The sequence below is a fragment of the Ambystoma mexicanum genome, chromosome 5q (genome assembly GCF_040938575.1).
Source record: "Ambystoma mexicanum isolate Mex_15411 chromosome 5q, UKY_AmexF1_1, whole genome shotgun sequence".
NCBI classification, from domain to species: Eukaryota; Metazoa; Chordata; class Amphibia; order Caudata; family Ambystomatidae; genus Ambystoma; species Ambystoma mexicanum.
In genome coordinates this window covers 352,526,344-352,548,456 of record NC_090933.1, presented here as the reverse complement: position 1 = coordinate 352,548,456, position 22,113 = coordinate 352,526,344, and the positions used below count along the sequence as shown (strand labels likewise).

The window sequence follows — 22,113 nt, the reverse complement described above, 5'->3', positions numbered from 1 at the left end:
TAATTTCTGCCACAGTGGCAATATTTAGTTAAAGTGGCTGCTTCATTTCTCGTAGTATAATCTAAATCTAACTTGAGCAAAGTTCCTCAAAAGATAACATTGGATTGAAATTAATTCACCCATCGCTTGTTAAAATTAGGTTGCAGAACATGGATCCGGTCATGACCGGTCCATCCCGGTCCCTAACATTAATACAGAATTGCAGTGCCAGTGATAAGGAATAGCCTTTCCGTATTTTATAGCTTTACAAGTTTTGGCAGGAACCAAAACCCAATTGCTTCAGCCTCTTCCTTCCTTCCTTCCTTCCCAATGATTTGCTATCCGCATTCCACCATCTGCAAACATTTGCCAAGAGATAACAGTTTGGGTCAAGCTACAGACAACGGAGGGAACAGATTCCAGTGACTGTTCTATCCTTTCAGATGTAGGGTCTGAAAACTTTCAAGGAGTTCTTTCCACACAAACAAGCGTCATATATCGAGCTAAGAGGCCCACTTCAATCACACACATCAGCGAATCAAAGGGCAAAGAAATCGGGCAATCGTTGGGGAGCAGCTGTGACGGTGAACGGGTACGCTCATCCAACATTAACTGCAGATCTACTTGTATCTTGGGGCTTTAGCAGTGCTGGAAATGGAAACGATTTACTGTGGGAACCCCCTCCTCCTTGGGGGTCTGGGTGGAGCTGGATGCGTGGCCCCTGGCCAGGTCACGCACCACAGTATCTTTTTATGGCACCCAAGCCTGGCGATTTGCATAAAACCAAAGGACATTTTCGGGTCATAAGAATGCCCACAATTCTTTATTTGAAACATATCTGTGATAGTGATTCAGCAAGAAACCCTTTTGAGCGAGTAATGCAAGTTGGAGTCTGCTCTTTTCATTGGCCCCTACTCAACCTAACAAAACATGGCTGTAACTTGCAAGACATATACACCAATTTGGAAAGCTTCTGAACAGGTTGTGAGTCTCGCGTGGCCGTCTTCTGAAGTGCGATCTGCTCGTGGGGGAGAGCTCTGCTCGACAACAGACTTGTGAGTTTCGTGGGCTAGCCCCACGGCCTCAGAGCCCTTCAGACAACCCTTGCAGGAGACGAGTTCTGTCTTGCTCTGCCCATTTCCTACCCTGGATCTTACCGACTTGCTTTTAGCCCCCAACAAAGGCAGAGCGGTTCCACAAATACCATAGTCCTGCTCCAATGTGCGGGTTCTGATAGTTTTTCATCTTCACCTTTTATGGAGACTTGGGAGCCCCCTTCTGCACTCCGAGTTGACGAAATAGTAATTAGGGGCACATGACAAATACTCTTAACTAATCAAATATTAACCAACATTATGGGCAGAAAGGGCCTGCTAGACATAGAAATCAATTTTAGCATGAAAGGTGCTGTAGGCCAAATTTCCACCCATGACCACATGCAAACTGCGTACACATGGGGATTTACAAAGAACTGCATATGTACCACACGTAATTTGACCTCGCCACAATTTTCATATGCAAATGGTCGACGCATGCATCACCTTTATTCTAAATGGACTTTAACACCAAAGCACCCAAAAATTCCGGGTTGTTGGTCACTGGCCCTGGCTCCCCCCTTCAGAGCGGTCAGGAGGATGAGGATGAGGATGAAACAGAGTTGTTTTTCATTTATCTGTATTACTGTACACGTCTCTAGAGAAGCTGTGCCTAGGCCCATCTACACACAATGTAATACATCAATAAACCAAACATATCATACCTCTCATCTCATTGAAAGTTATCCCTCCTATGAATCCGAGTGAGTTTGCTTGCCCGGTTGATGTGCCTGTTGCTGAGATCTTATTTGCCCTGACGCTCACAAGTTCCAGACCCATAAAGACAGCTCAGGAAGTTAATGTGCCTGCTGCAAAAGCTTGAGAGTAGAGTGAGTTTACACGATGTAAGCCCACAGAAAACAAAGCCACAGAAGATCTGCGATTAAACTTCAAGTGTCTGTGAAAATAATATCTTTACAAATAGGTTATGGAACAACAATGCAGTTAGCATATATTGTCAAGTGGCACAAAGTGGTTACTTAGGCGTCTGCAATGGATTTTCCTGGGAGTAAACAGTGAAACGAAGCTCTGTGAATGCGAAAGTTACTGATGAGACGGACTTTACTCTGAAATAAAATCCAAACTTTAACATAGTGCATTCTAGCTAAGGTTACATTGGACACGTGCCAATCGAAGACACCTTCTCAATGTGCCTTATCATCATGCTTTCTAAGACAGTACAGAAGCGTGCATGCCCTCCTTTAACTACTCGTGCAGGCAGTAGTGGACTCTAGCAAAGTCGGTGTTACAAGTTCCTATGCCAATAAACGGAGGAATATTGGTTCGGTTTTGGACTGCTACAACCTCCAAGAGTCAACTAGTGACCTGCATGCCAAGCAGTGAGGCCTTCCCTAAAAGTACCAAGCCAATGGTCTCAGGATACTGTCTTTTAAAGGGAGACCAGATTTACATGCGCTCGGCTTCCAGCTGACCATTCCCAACCTCCAGAACTTGAAGCCACCATCCAATAGAGGCAGCCTTGCAGAAGCTTTGGAGGGACAGTAAGGGCCCTATGCTTACCAGACTCTGCGGAATAGGGCAAAGAAAGGATGAGAAGTGGCTAGCGACTGGTCCACCATGCCTCAGACTACAGCACAAAATAAACCACAAAGGGCAGCACGTGTCAGACTCTGGTGAAGGTCCTCACTGCCCTCCACATGCAAAGCTGTCGCCAATGGAAAGACAGCACCCCTCTGCCCACCAGCATGGCCTGTACAAGCAACATCACAATGGGAGGTTCATACGGTGCCCGCGACAAAGTGCCCATCAATCTATGAATAAATAGTACTTTTTTTTAGCAAAACGTTGCTCACACTTAATGAAGCCTTACAATACCTCGTAGTAAAATAAATAGAAAAAAATCATCAAAATCACTTCGAAAGGCATATCATTACTTTGCAGCAAGAATCTGGGGGGATGATGTCAATTCCGGAAAATGTATATTAATCGCTAAAACGGGAAATTTACCAACCATTTGCTCCACTAACATACTCAGAACGTTCTTTGACCAAAAGCCCACCACTTTAATAAAAGACACCACACGTGCAACTACGACTAAATCCATGCACACGTCACTCTCCCCAATCTTGCTTGATATAATAAAACGCGTTTATAGCACAAAGCAAACTTGGAGATACTCAAATATGGCCAAGTACTTCCTCTGCAAAAAAACGTGACATGTGACCAAACTAATCTAGGCGTTTATTGTCCCAGATCTCAACCCTCCCACCCATGATCTTCAATCTTTAAATGAAGCGACTTGGAACCCTCTTTGCTCCAAACAACATCCACATCCACCAATATGCAGAGAACACCCAACTCTGCCTCAAGATATCCTCCATCAAAGACATCCACAGGATCAAGGCCTGCCTCTCATTGATCCAGTCATGGATGTCCGGTGCTTACCTAAAGCTCAACCCCTCCAAGACTGAATTCCTATTGCTGGCCAACAACACCGGACATCCAGACCTGGCTCTCTACTATGCACCTCGAAGGCTTCACACCCCATCTGACCACCTGCGCCAAGTCCCGTGAGTTCGACATCAACAGACCCTTCTCCTTCAAACGCACATAGCAAGGAAGACAGTAATGGCTTGGTGCAAACTTCCTCTCCTGTGGGAAATCAAGCCTTTCATCCCAGAAAACTTCTTCAGATCTGCTGTCAAAACCAGTGTCCTCTCCCAACTGGATGGTGGGAGTGTCCATTTGGAAGGCCTTCCAGCGACTATCTTTGCTCCCATGAGATGTGTCCTGCATGCTGTAGCATGGCAAAGGACTCTGCAAATTCTACCACATCACTCTGACAATCTTCTAACGGCAGTGGCTCTTGTTGCAAGCTGTATCATCTGCAAATGCTACTGTATCATCTACAAGGCTGTCACCCTGAAGTCCCCGAGCTACCTCACTGAGAAACTGAGCATCTCCAAAGGCCTATGATCCACCAGAAGTAAGGAAATGTGCAGGCTTGAACTCCATCGGTGCAGCAAGGAAAAAACAGAAGACAGAGCTTCTCTGTCTACGCCCAAAGACTCTGGAACCTCTTCCCCATTAACATCAGACTCACTCCCTTGCTCCTTCAGATCAGGAAGGGGCTCAAGACCCTCCTCTTCAAGGAATGGCTCCGCCCTAAAACCTAGGTCCATACACCGTCCACTAGCCACCATACCTCACACTGGGTGATCTGATCCCCACTGTTTGCTCCCCTGGTTACTTGTAGATGCATTGCTGACAAATGTCCTGCCTCCCCGTCAGCCCACTCCCTTGTTTCTCTGCTCCCTAACTTTGTTCTCCCCCCCCCTATGATTGTAAAGTGCTCTGTTACTTCCTGAAGCTAGGTCCGTGCTCAATAAATACCAGAATAATGTTAATAATAATAACCCTTTACTTCCTTGGCAAGTCCATCGAACTCTGTTCTGGTCAATAAGCCTGCTTTTGGTGCCTGGTCCAGCACAGGGACACCTACCTCATCAGGGATGAAGGATGCCCTTTACAGGTCACGTGGCAATGGTCCTCGTTTTCTCCATCTCCATGCCGCTCACCCAAGGGGCTGGGCAAAAGTACCAGACTGGTTCCCGTCCTTTCTTGCAAATATTAACACTTTGTACCCGTGGGCTTTCCCAACTCTGCACGCTTCCGCATGGAAATCCGAGTGCCTCATGGATCAGTCCCATCCTGTATGCTTGCCAATGTATACATTGAGCCACTTACATGGACCGTCCCCTTCTGAGGCTCATCCATCCTCCCAAATGAACTAAAAAGACAATTATCAACTCAAAGCCCAAATGACCACCAGTTAAGGATGGTTTGCATCACACCACCAGAAATCCAAACGCACAAAAGCAAAAAGCCTTCATCTCTTTCAATTCTAGAAAACAGGTCTCCCAAATAACAGCAAAAGATCCCCCCAGCCCCCATCGTCATCTCAAAAGCAAAATCCCTTCAAATCCTGTATACCACACATTAGACCTTCACAATGCAACACAGATTAGTCTACCCAATTAACACCAACTCCAAAGAATCCCCAAAGGTTTACACCTGCAATTGGCTTTACATTATTGAAAATCTGCCCCTCTGAAGGCTGCTAATTCTATACACTCCATTTAAAAGATGCAAACAATTAAGCATTGTGCTCATCTGTAGCAGAAATGCATGGATAAATAGGAAAGCCTAAATTAACCTGGGTTCTGATCCGGCAAGCAAGAGTATGCAGAGTCTAAGAGTACTCAGAGAGGAAAAACATCTGCATGGCAAAAGCAGAGACCGGTCATGGCATGTGTGGGCTCTGATCAAAAGGCATTTCTATATACGAATTGTTTACTTGCGCCGAGTCAGTGCTCTGTGTTAACTGGTCCCGTTTTAAGCGAATGGATTCCAATGGATAGTAATACTTTTGTAACACACAATAACACAAATATATAAGCAAGAGTAAGCAGCAAAGAGGTATGGTTTAGTACATGTAGAGGATAAGAGGACTACTATTAACTTGCGTAATATTAACACCTGGTATCAGCGCCTTGAGATGATTCAGTTTGTAATAAGTGTGCTTGTGAGGAATTAGACAATCCACGCGGTGGATGTGCGCTCACCTGGGCTTTTTTTGAAATTTTAAATGAAATTGAATGATGGTAAATCAACCTCTGGAAAATGTGTGGGACTAATATGCACACATTTTCCTATGCCCATTGCACGACATACACATAGCCCTGTGTGCTCTATGTGGATACAGGCTACAGGCACAGTCCTCCCCCGATCATATTTAGTTGGGATCTGACAGGTGGAGTAGACAATGCATCTTAGAATGGGAGGGCCAAAACCTTCCTCCTGCCATGGCCAGCCTAATTAGTTATCAAAGGCTCCATGGATCCGCCCTGTCCGTTTGTTTACCCTCTGCAGATGGTGGCAGTAATTAACATAATTAACACACTAATAGAGTATACTTCAAACAGGCCCACAATAGGACACAGGAAACCCCAACACCCCTTTCAAATGCACTGTGTCAACCTGAAGCCAGCTGTCATGTCTGATACATGTGTTTACAGTAGGCAACTAGGAGTATGTGATTGGATGGAGACAGTCTGTTCTCACCACTGCTCAGAGACCACAGAGAGCTCAATTAACCAGAGAGACCCTTTGATTCACAACAGAGTGGAAGATGAGTGGGACTTAGTATTACATGTAATCACCCCTTTAGCTTTTCTGTTGCAAAGCGCTCTGGTTATGAACTCAGGCATACAGGAGATTGTTGGTGGGGACCCACGATTGGTTCATTAAGGTAGGCTTAGCCTACACCAATCACTGTGGCCCATTTGGCTTTAAAAGAGGGCCAAGCCCCTCTTTTTGGCAGATCATCTGAAAACTTCGCAAGGAGTAGCAAGAAGATCTCATTTGGTCCCTGGCTGAAGGTACAGTCTGCCTTACAGCTTCTGCCAGTGAAGCAAGGCCAGGATTGCCAAAGAGGGAAGCAAGATCCCTCCCCTAAACATCTCCCAAGAAACAGAGGGAGATACTGTATCCAGAGGACCCTCCAGCACTTCCAGAACTAGTACCCAGCCAGTACACAGCGTGCCCTGCTAGGCTCTGCAAGCAAGCATCCTAGGTGGGAAGTGCCAGAGAGTCTCTGAACCAAACCAAGGACAAGGCCGTTGCCTGCAACACTCTCCTTAGCTTTGGGTCGTCCGCCTTAAAGGACGACACAAGCTCAGTGAAGAAGCTAGGCATGCATCCATCAGCATCAACCAGCGTCCGCTTAAAGGACATTTTTGAGCCAGTCAAGCCCCTCGATCTGCAACCAACTGCAATGGTCACTGTTGTCATGCCGCAGTTGCCAATGTCGTCGAGATGCCTCGACGAGTGCTTCAGACCCGCCAACTAGCACTGAGACGATTCCTGACCCCCAGCCGCCCCTCCAGCCTCGCTCGCCGAACTGCCCGCCGCCTGATACCCGAAGCTGTATCCAGTCTTGAACTCTGTCACAGGAGCTGCAAAGCACCCTGAAACCGACTCAACCCGGTTGAGCACCAAGAGCTTCTACAAGCACATGGTACATTATGGTTGTGACCCTTTGGTCCTTCTCTGAAGGCCCCTAGTGACATTTTACGACCCACTGCTCCCTTTGTGTTGAAATCAAGTATCCTTGAACTATTGCAATTAATTACTTTTCCAACTACCCTCCTGTCAGTATCCAGAGTGCATCCCTTTTCCTTCTTGAAGCTGTCTGTCTGCTGCATTCCTTTACAGGGTGAGTTGTATTTTGTAGTGTGCTAGAACTGTCATGATAATAATAAAGTAGATATTTGTATACAACTTTGACTATACAGTCCCTTTTATCATTGGGTAGTAATTGTATTTTCACTGTGTTGCAACTAACCAACGATCCAGAACTTTGCGGAGATAAGCCTGACGTTCCGTCCACCTTACCAAAATTGGACAAGGTGGATTATAATTTGCTTGTATTTGCACTCTGTTTGAATCCCTTCTGGTGTAGTAGAGGTCTGGGGCTGATGGTTTAAAAACCGATATTCATCCCAGGACCACTGGTACCCCAGAAGCTAATTCATCACAGTACTACATAAGTGCAGTCATTATTAATTAACCTTGTATAACGCACTTAATACTCTAAGTGCGTTGTCTTGCTTCCAAGACAAGCATTGCCCCCGAGCTATCCTCCCGGCCCATTATTATTACAAGATTCTTTTAGTAAAACTCCCACAAAACAACAGAAATCATAAAGGAAGACCAAGCAGATTTGCCAAATCATGCTTTAAAAAAAAGGCTTCTGGGTTGCATTAAAGTATTTTTCTTGTTATTACTCGTAAAGGGAACCAATGCTCAAATAATTGCCACAGTCCTGCAAGGGGCCTGTCCTCCCCCACCCCTTAATGGCATTAACTATAATTTAAACAGTTCACATTGTTTGTTTGTCCAGGCGAGATCTTTTGGTCTTTATAAAATAGGAACGGCCCTATTGGGACCCTCATTGGCACACGCATTAATTAAACATTATTTTGTAATTTGCCCTGACCCATAACAGGAGGTTTTGCAGTTCTATTCTATGATTAACTCTTTGTGCAAGTACTGACAAGCATTTTGTTTAATTATATCCCGAGTCCTGCATGTGGTGAGCAGACCCGCGGTATCGCAAGATATAACAATTTACATTTTTTAATATGAACAATACAATAATACTGCAGACATGTCCCTCATCCTTGCATACATGTTTTTGTGGGAACATGCATCAATTTTCATTTTATTTCTTCCCTATTATAAATGTCCAATGTGTGAGGTTACATAGTTTTTTTGAAAATGTGTAATTGTATTCAGCAACACAAATCCCTTGCTTTTCAAATTACATGTTTCCTGGTTCTTGCAGGATTATTGTTCCATATAGATTTGCAGCACTCACTACTTTTATGTCGATAGTTCTTGCAAGCCATCTATCAATGTGATTTACACCACAATCACAGGTTAGTAGTATATCATAGCCTCTTTGCATTTCTAGCACCTAGCTCCACAAGAGAGTAGTACATCAATCCTTTATTTAGCATGTGTCCATGGGCTGCCAACTTTACGACCTCAAGATACTTTGCACATAGTGGATCCAATTGCAAGAACTGCGCTGCACTGCACTGCCTTCACCCAATCTCGGTGGTTTATCTCATAACTTCCTCATAGGAGGTACGTAGAACAGTTGCCAGGCTGCGTTTAGTAGAATTAAAGAAAGAGTTAAGTGCCCTGTAAATGCTACATAGAGGATGGTTCATGCGAAACAAATCTGATGAAACTATTTCAGCTGCACTTTCACTGTAATAGCTTAAGGACGGCAAGATCTCCAAAGCCCATCCAAATGCATGTTGTAGTGTGGGGTTATCCCTAGGTACCAGTAAGCAAACTTTCATTATGGAGCCAAAAGTTCTGCAACCACTTGTTTTAAAAAAAAAAAAAAAACTTCTTCCAGTAGAGTGCACATGGTGAAACTGTATATGCTGCCCCCTTGTGGTGGATCAAGTTAACGGGGTAATTTTCTCCTGGTATATTATTGCAAGGGCAAATATCACCTGGCTCAGTTATTCTGCGATACAATTTTTCCAAGCACATTATCTGGATTAGTTTTCTGCTAGTGCAGTAACCTGGGGACAATGGCCTCACCGTACAAACATGTGTGGAAATCTTCACTCTACAGCTTTCTACGTGGTTTAGAAGCTTATTACTAGACACCGGAGGCAATGTTTCTCCTGGCACAAGGCTTTCAGCACAGTATTCCTTTGTCACAAAATTCCAGTAAAATATTGGTTTATTGGGAGTATTCAGCCATTATTCGCAGGGCACACTATTTGGACTCACCAGCCTCTTTTGCTCAGTATTCATATTTATTACCTGCACAATGGTTTTGGGCTTTCTCAAGCAGCCAGATCCACCTTAACCTAAAAGCACAGCGCGCTGTAGCACTATTGCCAAGACACTATCCAGGAGCCTTAATCCATGCCAAAGCAAGTGTCGGACAAATGATGTGCCTTGGCCTAAAATACACAATGGGTGTTATTTCTGCACAGTGATTTACATCGGCATCATTTATTTCATGTCACAATTTGAAGTGGGCAGGGTATTTTACAAGGCACTTTATTGGAGACAGAATTTAGAAACGAGACATTCATGCTGCAGATAACACTCTGCTCTTCTGCCCCCTTGTGCCTTTCCCGTTGTCCGTTTGTTTCTCTCCTGCTTCTACCCCCCCCCTCCCGAAACACCCCCACCCCTGCGAGGGCGCTGTACACCAGTATCCAGAGTAGCCCCCGCGCCATGACTCCACTATGGTGCCGATGGGTTCTCAATAAAATCTTATTAGCATGACGTAAGCATAAGAATTCTTTAGCTGGCAGGCATATCATTTATTATACGGACATCACTATGGAAATCTATCTCGCGATTTTACCAACTCTTGTTCTAAGACGCGGTTCAAATCGCAAAACTTGCCTCCTGATTTGACCAAAGAAAATTGAATCTTTCAGGCGGGCGAGAGCAAAATTAAGCGCCTGGAAACACGGCTGGCCATGCTCGCTTGCCCGTGGATAGCTAATGCTCCCCTAGACCTCTGGAGAACTAAGGACAGCATTGTGAGGGACCCTTCTCGTGCGTGTCTTGGCAAGAGCACAGTTACTTAAAACTCACGCGGACCCACCAGAAAGGGCAGTCCTAGCTTTCTGCACAGGAAAGATCCGCTCTTGACCTTCTGCAAACGTACATCGCAGCTGCACCCTCAAAAGCAGACACTTGCTATAACAAGGAAATAGGAGCGAACAATGACAGAAGTTGCACTTTCAGCATAAAGAACAAAAAGGCAATTTCTCCTCGTTAGATTTTCCTTCACTTACAGAGCATTAGAAAAAGCCACCGCAAGTCAAATGCAGCAATTAGTCCGAGGATCAATTAGGAAAGGATTTTTATCCCGGATTTGGTGGCTTTATTGTGACTCTCGGAGCAGCGTTACCAAGGCAACCGACTTGTAAGCTCTGATCCCTGGTCCCCAACTCTCACCCTGGCTCTTGCTGTTGCCATGGTTGCAGAGAGAAGTACACAGCAACTTTAGTAATCTTAACTGTTTGGGGAAGGGGGGGGGGGGTGCAAGGACTTTTTGCCCCCATCCAGGTCCTTTTTACTCGGGCTAACCAGACAAAATGCCCCACATCTCCGGTAAAGGCAAGCTTCAGACGTTTTCTGGCGCACGCACTGGTGTCAACTTCACTGATCTGCAGTACACACTGAGTAGAACGTTAAGAATGGCGTTACTATGTTCCATGTATGTTACGATGTCCAATATTTGCACTGCGCCCAGCAGCACCGTAGCAGTCTTGCAGCACCTGGCCTTGTCCGAAAGGTGGCATATTGTGACCCTGCCAGGGTGTTGCTAGACTGTACAAAGGAAGCGGAAGCTTGGGGAGGAGGCTGTGAGGAAAGGGAACTTATAGAATAGAATTACCAAAATCAGAGAGAAAAAACTATTGGGCTTAGTGGGAGGGGATATGGGTGGGTTGCATGTTTCTCAAATCTGAGAACTTATTGGTAAGCCTGAGTGTAGGGTCCGGAAGAGTACAGCTCGGTTTACAGCAGAGTTTTATTCTGATGGCAATATCTTGAACCGACGAAGCATGGTTGTATCAGCAAATTATTGGGCGCCCATTGCGGCAAAAGGGATTCTTAATAACAGAAGTTGGTGGGGTAAATAAGGAAGAGGTAGTGGAATTTAAGCAAGCAAAAGGTCACCAAGTGCATTACAATCCGTTAACATAGGAGCAGCAAGAGGTCTGTAGGTAAACAAGTGGAAAGACAAAGGGGCTTCAGGGATGGGGAGGAGGCAATGCAGGCGACTCTCGGTAATACTCTACATACCAATTTAGCACAGAGATACTGTTTTAATGGGAGTAATTGCTATCAACGAAAGGAGGTTACACATTTACCATTCACTCTAATATAATAATTTACATTCCAAGTTAGCAAAATGAACAATGGCACCTGGGGGAATAGCAGGGTCCATCGAATGCTCTCTTAAATGCTTTTTGAATTTTGCATGGCTTTCCACAGTTCTTAGTGGCAAAGGTGCGTGGCTCCATAAGGTAGAGTCAATGAGTTACGGCCATCTGCCACGTCAGAGTTTTTTTAAAGGTGCTGATAGATAGTCTGTTGTGGTTGGCAGATCTCAGGGTCCTTGTGGGGTTGGATCTATTCCTTATCCTCTGATGGATGTATCTCGAACCTTTATTTGATAAATCGAAGTGGGTGATGCAGATAGTTTGGAAAATGATTATTAATGGGTGAAGTTGATGAGTAGTGCTCCGGGGAACTCCCATATACTGGCTTGTGCAGTAATCGGTGTGGGATATTGGCAGGGCTTTCAGAATCTTCACTACATGGTTCATGTCCAGCAGTGGGATGATTTTTCTTTGGTCCTTCTGTAGGACTCCTTAATCTAAAGGAGATCTCGAAGTCAAAAATGAGCCTCCATTTCTATCTTCATTGGCCCTGGTTGTACAGGGTCTCCATGGTGTGAGGTCACCAGAATTATAGGTTAGGGGGGGGTTGGTGTCTGATCTTATGAAGATAATTTCTGTTTTAGATGCTTTCAAGCAAAAGGTCCTCATTAATCATCCAATCTTAAATTTAATATCCTCGTACATGACCTGCACCGCTGTCACCACGAGGCATTGTAGATTTTAATGAAACTTCAAGGTGTCAATGCAGGGCTGCCCGGGACTGAATGCTCAGCATATCTGCAATTAAGGCTGAGCTATGCTCATGCTGCAGAGCTTGCCTGAAAAGTCCTTCAGTAGAGCCCAAGGACATAAGGAACTTCATCAGCTAGGCAATACGCCGTTTTCACCAACCCTCTCTCTCCTAGGATAATTGCATTGTTTAGTAGATGGGGCAGCCATCTGTACGTTTGAGATTGCCTGCTATTGTGCTGGCTCTGGCTAGCGGTTTATGTTATTATTATTTGTGAATCTCTGTACATTATGTTGTGTTTTTATTCCCAATGTGTATATCTTCATGCAGTCATGTTTAGGAAAAAGTTAATTCTGTGGAGTGTCTTTTTTCTTAAACAAATACTTAGAAAATAGGTCAGAAGGGTATGAGCCGAGAATATGTTACTGGAAGTACGCCCTCTTCCAAGAGTGTCTAAGACTGCTGAGCAACCAAACAAGGACTCTTGACCAGATGATCACAAATCAGGGATCCCTGAAAATGTCAAATATATCCCCTCTTGGTCTGCACATCAACATGGGTAACAGATCCTAACCTAGCTATCCAGTTAAATTTTCAACAAAAAAATTCTGAATTTTTTATTTTATTTTATTTTATGTTTTATTTTTGTTTCGTTAGTAAAAACAAAAAGTGTCAATAAAAAAAAACAGTGAGTTGGAGGAGGGAACCCCCCATTTAAAAAAGAAAATTAAAAAAAACATAAAAAAAAAAAAAATCAGCATTTTGGTGTCAGAAAAATGGCATTTCCAAAATGTGACGTTCGAAAATGTCACTATAAACCCCTAACCTAAAATGGGTAAATTCAAACAGACAGAAACAGCAATTATCCACTAGTTAATACAACTGGAAAATATTGGGAAACCGGTGTATGCAGATGTGTGCAATGTTTGCAGTATCGATAGCAAATTGGGTGTAATCTAACAAACTCCAACCACGTATACACTGTTCGCTCCAATGTTGGCACCGGCAAAAGCAGACAAAGTTTCGAACACACAAAACGTCATACTGAAAGCCATTTCCAAAATTATATTTTGATTAAATCATAATGAAAGGACAAACTGCGCTGGAGTACAATTATCAAACTCACTTTGTGGTCAGTGCTACAACTAAAACAAAGTTTCAGCTTTCCAAGAGGGATTTATACGTTTTGGGTCGATGAAATGTAATTCTTCAGACCAAATTGCAGACAGATATATAAAAGGACAAGCCTGCACCTTCTGGGCAATAGAGTTTTTCACCTTTCCAGAATAAATAAGGAGTTATACATGACGAGCTTTCGAGCATTCTTTAATACCCAGATCAGTCCAATGGACACAAAAGAGGCATGCAATGAACTGACAACTCTTACCATCTGCAATGGCTTCAAACAGGAGTTAAAGCACAGCAGGCTTGCATTACTCCCCTTACTGAGGTGAAATCTGAACGGACATGAAGGGATATGTATCCAGTGGGAGTCCCGTCAGAGGCTAGCTCGAAGATTCTCATACTATATGGCGAAGTGTCTGAAAATATGAATTTCCACAAATGCCCTTTTGCGATTAGTGACTATGCCAAGAGTTCCCAGTGGACAGCATCATATGTAAACAATGGGACACTGTAGGCCATAAAATTGACTCTGCCACTTGGTAAACACGGCAGAGAATCAACTACATAAGATGGCCCCCTCTTCTAAAAATGTGTCCCAACACATAATAACTTTATAGATGATTAAAACTTGGTTCCACTGAGCTATCTTCTGGATGTACATGTACAAAGAGAACTGCGAGCTTGATGAGCCAATGGACCCTGCATGTATCATCTTGCTGTTACAGGATCATCCAACGATGCTCCGCTAACTGACAGGAAGAAAACATTTCTCAATAATGCGGACCATAATGTAAACACTTACAGTACCTTCATAACATCTTTATAGGAATGTTTGAACGGCACGTCCACTTTTCCACCCTCATCATCTTCTTCCTCATCCAGAGCATCGTAGCCTTCATCGTTGCTCCCGTCAGGCTGCTCCGTGTTGGTCATGTGATCAATCAGCTGTTCCAGCGGAGGGCTGAGGTTCCGCTCTTCATTCTCCTTCAAGCCATAGTCCAATGCTTTGTAAATGATCATCCCCAACGACTCAATAACCTGAATATTGAAGAGAGTTCAAATTTACTGATGTGCAAAAATCACAAATCTTCATACTATATACCGACATAAATCTCAAAGCTAATCCTTGGTTGCAAGCTGAGAAGAGAAACGTCGAAATAGACAGAAGGGAAACATCTAATTAAACAATAGCCCCACCCCATGACTCATGGGCCTTAACATGATTTCAGATCGAATAGATCAATACAAAAGATGCAAAATACAGATTATATGCATGAGGATATGTTCTTGAACTGCAATAACGGCCAGGCAACTTTATTTCCTATGTCCTAATTTTGTAAAGAAATAAAGAAACACAGGGTTGCTTAAACCTTACATTTTAATTAAATAACAGAAACACCATATATCAAAATTGTATCTACAAATGATACCAATATCAAAAAGATACTGAAAAGAAAGGGGACCAGACATCTTTACCTATGAGTTGCCATAATTGGTCCCTTTTCTAGTTGGTTCAAGTTACGTACAGTACACAAAGGAAAGGTTAAAACAACAGTATGGGTGAATAGGCTTTTCAAAGAACACAATGCACACATAACTACTCACAGGGAAACAAGCAACCAGCCTCCCAAAATCTAGCACAAGTTAAAAATGATATGTGGCAGTGAATTCCAAGCCTTCTCATCTCACACACTATGGGGCCGATTTGTAAATCAGGCTCCATGTCTACCCAGTTCGCCCAACCCAAAAAAAGCCCAATAAATCCAGCGATGCTGTACATCAACTGTCTATAAACAGAAATTGAGCACTCTGAACATATATACTCCCACACTAAATCTAAACTAAGCGTGATCAACTGAGCAAAGCAATGCAGGAACCCCTGTTTGATGTAGTAGGCCACTCATGATAAACAATATTGCATCTTGTTATGTGGGTCCTTTCCACCACCCTCTCTCCACATGTGGTGTTCCCCAGGGCTCTACCCTCTTACCCTGGCTCTTCAATGTCTACTTGGCCCCTTTGGCCCACCTGATCTCTACCTTCTCCTCCAACTTTCCGTGTTATGTGGATGACACTGCGCTCTCTTTCAGGCTCCCCTCAGAAGGGGTGTTGCTAGGTCTGGAAAACATCAGGGGCTAAGCTAATGTCGGGACTGCCGGGACTCGGGCTAGCTAGCATTTTGGTTGTAGCACCTGAGCTTCTATCTGGGTCTACAACCAAAAACCTGGGGCTATAGCCCCCTCAGCCGCACCCTTGCAACGCCTCTGACCCTCAGCCTCCTCTCCCGCTCCTTCCTGACCATCTATCCATGATTCATTATTGGTGTGCCTCCATCGACCACTGCCTTAATGCTAGTAAGATGGAGATCCTTCTCATTGGGACACCTGTTCCCGCTTTCCTCCTCACTCTGGCCGCCTTCCTTGGGCCCTCTTCCTTCGCCTTCATGTGAAGAAAAAACCTTTGGTGTCATCTTCGACTCCACCCTCTCCTTCCGTCTGCACATAACAGACCTTGCCAAGAAGGCACACTACCAGCTGCACCTCCTAAAAGGTAGTCTTCCTTTTCTCACTTTGCCCCAGAAGCTCACTGTCTCTGGAGCCGTGGTTCTCTCTAGGCTGGACTACTCCAACACCCTCTTTCTCAATCTGCCTTCCTCTACTCTCCACCCTCTGCAACTAATCCAGAACAAGACTGGGGGACTTAGCATTGGCCTCAAGCCCAGGGACCGTGTCTCTCCAACCCTGAAATTTCTCCACTAGCTCCCAGTGGCTGCAAGGATCAAGTTGAAGACCCTCTGCATCGTCCACAAGGCTTTCTGGGGCTGGGGCCAGGGCCTGAGCTACATCCAATTCTCTCTTACAAAAATATCTTACTTCTCGAGCCCTTTGCTCAGCTACCTCCAACTCTTTGAGGTTCAGATGCTTCTCCGGGCAGAGAGTGGGGGGGTAGAAATCTCTGCTCTGCAGGAGCCTCCCTCTGGAATGGCGTCTCCGTCTCTCTGGGTGTCTCTCTCTCTCTCTCTCTCTCTCTGTCTTTCTCTCTCTCTGTGTCTTTCTCTCTCTCTGTGTCTTTCTCTCTCTCTGTGTCTTTCTCTCTCTCTGTGTCTCTCTCTCCCTCTGTGTCTCTCTCTCTCCCTCTGTGTCTCTCTCTCTCTCTCTCTGTCTCTCTCTCTCTCTCTCTGTCTCTCTCTCTCTGTCTCTCTCTCTGTCTCTGGGTGTCTCTCTCTGGGTGTCTCTCTCTGGGTGTCTCTCTCCCTCTCCCTCGTTGACCTACCTGTCTGCAGTGCCGACTGGATGCTTGACTGAGTCTCACTGGGTACCAGGCTCCTCCATGGTCAGTCTCCCCTGCAATGCCTCCGGGCCTATCACACACTTAGGGACTGTAACCTCTACAGTCCCCTGCCTCCTTGCACTTACCCAGAGCTGTGCTGCCATGGCTGCACTTACTCAGCAATGCTGCCCTGATTGCACTCCCCCCTCCCCTTCCCTGCCCCTGGCATTTCCCCTCTCCCTTCCCCCTTGCACTTTGCGTTGTTGCATTTGCACAATCTGAATGACACAAGGCATAGTAAGATTGTCTTGTCCGCTCTTTGTGGTGTTGTGCCTAGAAACACTTGTGCACAGGCGCATTATAAATGACATATTACATAATTTGACTTAAATTAATCCTTCCTGTTCGAGACACAAATACTCTGTATAAGGCTGTATGCCTGTAAAATCCACCATTCGGAAATAACAAAAAAACCTTACTCCGTAATTTCCCAGTATTTCAGTGCGTCTCTCAAACACTAATTATTCAAAAAGAATTATTCAAGTCCTCCCTGTCTGCCCATAGACAGAGCGTAAGTGTAGGAGATTTGTCCTTGAAGCAGGCTCCAGGAGAATGTGCAGTACCCAAATAACTCACCTTTTACTGCCACTTTTCAGTATCTACATTAAAACCTGGAGAAATCCACTCAGTGCCCACAAACTACAATTCTGCTAGCATACAAACGATGCACATACATGCCTGCGCGTCACAGGCCACCAAACCAGTTGAACAAGCTAAAACAATGACTGAAGGCCAGTGAGCTGTGGATGGGACAAAGCAACCTCAAACTCAAAAGATCTAAAAATACATCTTAATCCTCGGGTCATCCCAACTCCTCAGAAAAATAGCCACCCTGCACCTTCATGTATGTTCTGTTGACTGAGTATGTGTTTTCAAAAGCAAGAGCAATGATATAGATGTTTTTGTTACTAAATAGTATAATAGGTCCTCCCAACGTAAGTCTGTAAAAAGCAGCCTCTATGTACTTCACAAATCAACATTGCCATGGTCCTCATTTTTGTTTTACAACCTCAGTTTGTACGTTTACCTAAATTACTGAGACCTAGAAGTGTGATTCCACATTCAAGCAGTCTTTCTACATAAATGCACGTCAACGAGCAGGAGGGCATGCCAACCATCACCATCCTAAAAAAAGCAATGCATGGGATTATTTCTTTGAAGCTATTTCCACACCCAGTGGTTGCGGGTTAGATAATCTGGCAGACAAATGCATGTACTGAAGTGATCTTTGAGTAACTGAAAGTTTGCAGGTTTGAATCTTGGTTCCACAGTGTCTAAAATTCATCCATTGTTTGATTAACAACATATCTGCTTTCTTCCTGAACAGCTAGAAAAATAAATCTGGCCGACAACACCAATGATCCACCATCCAGACCAATGAGGTCCAAGAACAAGTTTCTCATCTTGCAGCTCTGAGGAATAATTTACTTACGTGCCTACTTTTTGTTTTTATTTCTCTGTGTATAGGGGTATTGTATTGTGCTTCCTCTTCCCTGGAGAAACGCAACAAAGTTCTGCTTCGGCAGCAGTGGCATTTCTGCTTGGGCCTCTGTTGTTCGTCTACTCCCTTGATCGAGTATTCTTTCGGCTCCCATTGTTAGGGTGACTAGATTTTCCAAACCAAAAACGGAGACAATTTTGCAAAATTAATCTAGAAAAAAAAGACAACCAAGGTGGAGGCTAAAAATATGACAGAGCAGAATGGGTACGTCCGAGTTTGCCTAATTTCAGAGATTTTGGGGGCATCTTTCTGCTGTAATGTAGGCCATGCGCGCTCCCTCGCAGGGCCATTTTAACAATTTTGGGGCCCGGGGCACAGACAGCCTTGGCCCCCCCAACCCATGTTGCCCCCCGCAAAACCTATGTCCTACTCCCACACCCTCCAAACCCATGTCGCCCCCTGAGACACGACACCCATGCCCCTCCCAATGTGAAAAATGAAGGGATTACATATCTCGAGTCCAATTGAACAGATACTCCTCCAAACTTTCAATGGATTAGCTAGTTGTTAATAAAATATAAACATTATACATCTGTGATCTATTTCCCCAAGAGGATGCTATAAGGACATTTCACTTTGTTTTTGTTTCGAATAATATATTAATTTTGAAAGAAAATAAAGGAAAAGGATTTTAAGCAAGCATTTATTAAACAAAATGAAAACCTAACAGTTCAATACTTTTTTCCTGTATGAATGTGTCCAAAGTACAAGCACTTGGAAAAACATGAAATAAATAAGGCAGTACAGAAATGACAAAAGTATGTAACAAAACATCAAAATTCACTTGGCATTTCAGTTCATGCCCACACGGCAAACAAATTCAAGTAATCCTAGAAAGAATTAGATGACAGTGAGGAAATGCTTTCTACACCACCAACATTAAACTATGCGTTTCCTTCTAGATTTGCATATTGCAAAATCCTTAATTATGTCCGAAAATTCCATCTCTTGAACCATTTCAGATTCAATGCTTAACAGAGCCAAAGAATTCAGCATGGATTATAGAATACGATTTCGTAGCTCACTTTTTATCAACTTTTGAAAATTAACAATCCCCACTGCAATTTGTCACCATCATACAGAGAAATATTCTCAATGCAATTTCTAGATTTGGGAATGCAGTGCCAAGCTTATCATTGTTTATTATCTTGTAAATACATGAAATTTAGATGGTTTGTTTCTTTTCAAATGTATAATGCTTAAATTGCTGGCATTCAGAAATGGGGTTCGATTTCTTAAGATCTTGGTGGTAGTAAGAGGTCGTCTTTATACAATGTTCAGTAATTTCTTTTCCACCCAGGTCTCTCAGGTTCATGAGGAATCCAAATCTATTGCTGATATCTTTGTATGCGTCACCTCGTCTTGTTAAACCATTAATTATTGATTCCATGATTGGCAAGTATATTTCTATGTGAAATTTCTGCCGTCCTTGAAGGACCGTGTCACTAGCAGCTCCTTCAAAGCCAGTTAGACAAAAGCTTCCCTGTTTCACACGTTTACCTTGGTCACTAATCTGTCTCTGGCACTTTTGCCTTTGCCTCGACTTCATATTCATTACATTTGTCGTTATTTCTTGTACATACAACTTCAATGACTGGATGATATTAACTGCAACAGAGAGGTTGATATCTTCTTTCTGAACAGTTTTCTGGTGTCATTGAAATGTAACAGAATGTCATTCCAAACAATGGTTAGAAAAATGGTTTCCAGCCCCTCCATTTTTTTAAGAAGACTTAGTGCATCGTGTGTGGTGTCTTTTGTTTGTGTGTTATCACTACTCAGTGAATCAAGAGCAGCTTGAATTATTTCATAGCCCACACAATTAACCGCATCTGCATGAGCTGACCATCTGGTGTCAGACAAGCGCTTCACAATCTTGTGAGCTGGAGCTATAGAAGACACCAACACATTCCAGCGATGAGTGGAAGCAGAAAGAAATGTGTACAAATGTTGAACAAAGTCAAAATAAGAAAATACCTGCATGATGCACTCAGCAGCCTTGACACCAACTATATTCAAGGAATGTCCTGCACAGGGAACATAAACAGCAAATTTGTTGATCTCTTTTATCCTTGCCTGCAAGCCTGAGTACTGTCCTGCCATATTGGATGCATTATCGTATGACTGCCCGCGGTAATCTGTTATGGGGATACCTGCCCCATCCAAGAACTGGACGACAACATCTGCAAGGTACTCTGCTCCATGGCCATGAATTGGGAGAAACTCTAGAAATCTCGCCTTTGGAGCATCATCCTTTACATAACGCACCGTAAAAGTCAACTGGTCGATGTGACACACATCTGTAGTGGAGTCCACGCTAAGTGAATAACACTTTGCTTCTTAGTTCTGAAATAATAGAGAAAACCTGTTTGCTCATTAGTGTGATGAATTCTTCACAAATATTTGCTGACAGATAGGATGGATTTCCCTAACCAGCATTTCCATATTTTTTGATGGGTTCGTCCAGAAAGGGATCAAATTGGCTGATCAGCTCCAAAATCCCTAAATAATTTCCATTGTGCTGTGAACCTATAATCTGATTTTCTCCTCGGAATGCTAGACCCCGCAATGACATGAACTTTACAACTCTTTCAAGCACATCTTGCCAAAAGGTTTGTCCATGTTTTAACTGTTCAGCTAATGCTAAGTCAATGCGGCCAGTTTCCTTTTGACGTTTCCAAAGTATTACCACGCACCTTTCATGCTGAGGAGCATGTTCATGTTCATGAATGCGGGAAGATGCATGCTTCCAGTCATTAAAACCAGTTGTACTGAATGAGGAATCAGTACTAGAAAACAAACGGCAGACAAAGCAGTAAACTGAACCTTGTGATGGGGAGTATACCAACCACTCCGCATTTTTCGCTTAAATAATGCTTGTGTTAAGCATCTTTTTGTTCTTTTGTCACCAAGTACATAAACACGGGTTGACTTGGAAAAATTGCTGTTGAGGTTTTGACAGGCTGCCGAACCTTTTTTAATCCAATAGTACTGCAATTCGTTTGCGATAGGATCCCAGAGTGCAGGATCTGAGGAAGAACATGAGACGCTCACTGATGCACTTTCCAATATTTCTGCAAGCTGGTTGTCATCTTCTTCACTTGGTGCAGGGGAATGCTGCTCAGCCGCAATTTGTAGATGACCACTGCTAGATGAAGTCGGAACAGCAAATAACACGTCAGTGGACTCTTCTATGGACTCAGCATGAGCATCAGTGTGCTCGCTTTCTCCTCAATAGACGTATCACTACTAGATGGTTTTGGTTGTACAGAGAAAAAGGAAGACAGTTTTTGTTAATCTCCATGCTTCTCTTTTCTTTCTACTTTTTTCTTTTTGGCAGCTCCACTTTCATATGAACGCCTCATTGTGAGATCATGTATTGATTGGCTTTTTTTGTTGGCTAAAACTTAACTTTGCAGGAGCAGAGCCTTTCATTCAGGGCATTTCATTCAGATAGACTTGAACAACACTGGCTTGTGGCATCTTCTCGTGGATTATGAACCTGAAAAGGCAGAGTACAAGGGAATCATTTTAGTACTGTACCTTTGAAGTTTAAAACATGCCATGAATTAGAATATGGGGCTAAGATAAGTGTCCTCCATATTCCGGCTTTGTGGTGATAAATCTATGAAAATGGAGATAATCCTGAGGGTTTTCTTAGCTCACACACTAAATGATTATTATTCGAAGACAAAGGAAGATGGTCTGAAGAGAGTAAGGGTGATTACTTTGATACTCAAGTCTATGTATCATAGACATTGACAGTAAACTAAGTTGTCTTGAGTAAGACAAGAGACGCATACATTTGTGATACACCTATGAATGGGCATTATTATTATACGTAGCAACATGCATGGAATCTCGTACACG

At 43.6% G+C, this 22,113-nt stretch overlaps 1 protein-coding gene across 5 annotated transcripts in view; it reads right to left on the bottom strand.

Annotated features, from left to right (window-relative positions):
* SPIRE1 (spire type actin nucleation factor 1) overlaps positions 1-22,113 on the bottom strand; it is an 871,368-nt gene that overhangs the window by 513,938 nt on the left and 335,317 nt on the right. For all 5 annotated transcript variants that reach the window (XM_069620832.1, XM_069620833.1, XM_069620834.1 and 2 more), the window contains exon 3: positions 14,220-14,450. In XM_069620832.1, the coding sequence (XP_069476933.1) occupies positions 14,220-14,450 (231 nt within the window). The remainder of the gene's footprint in view (positions 1-14,219; positions 14,451-22,113) is intronic.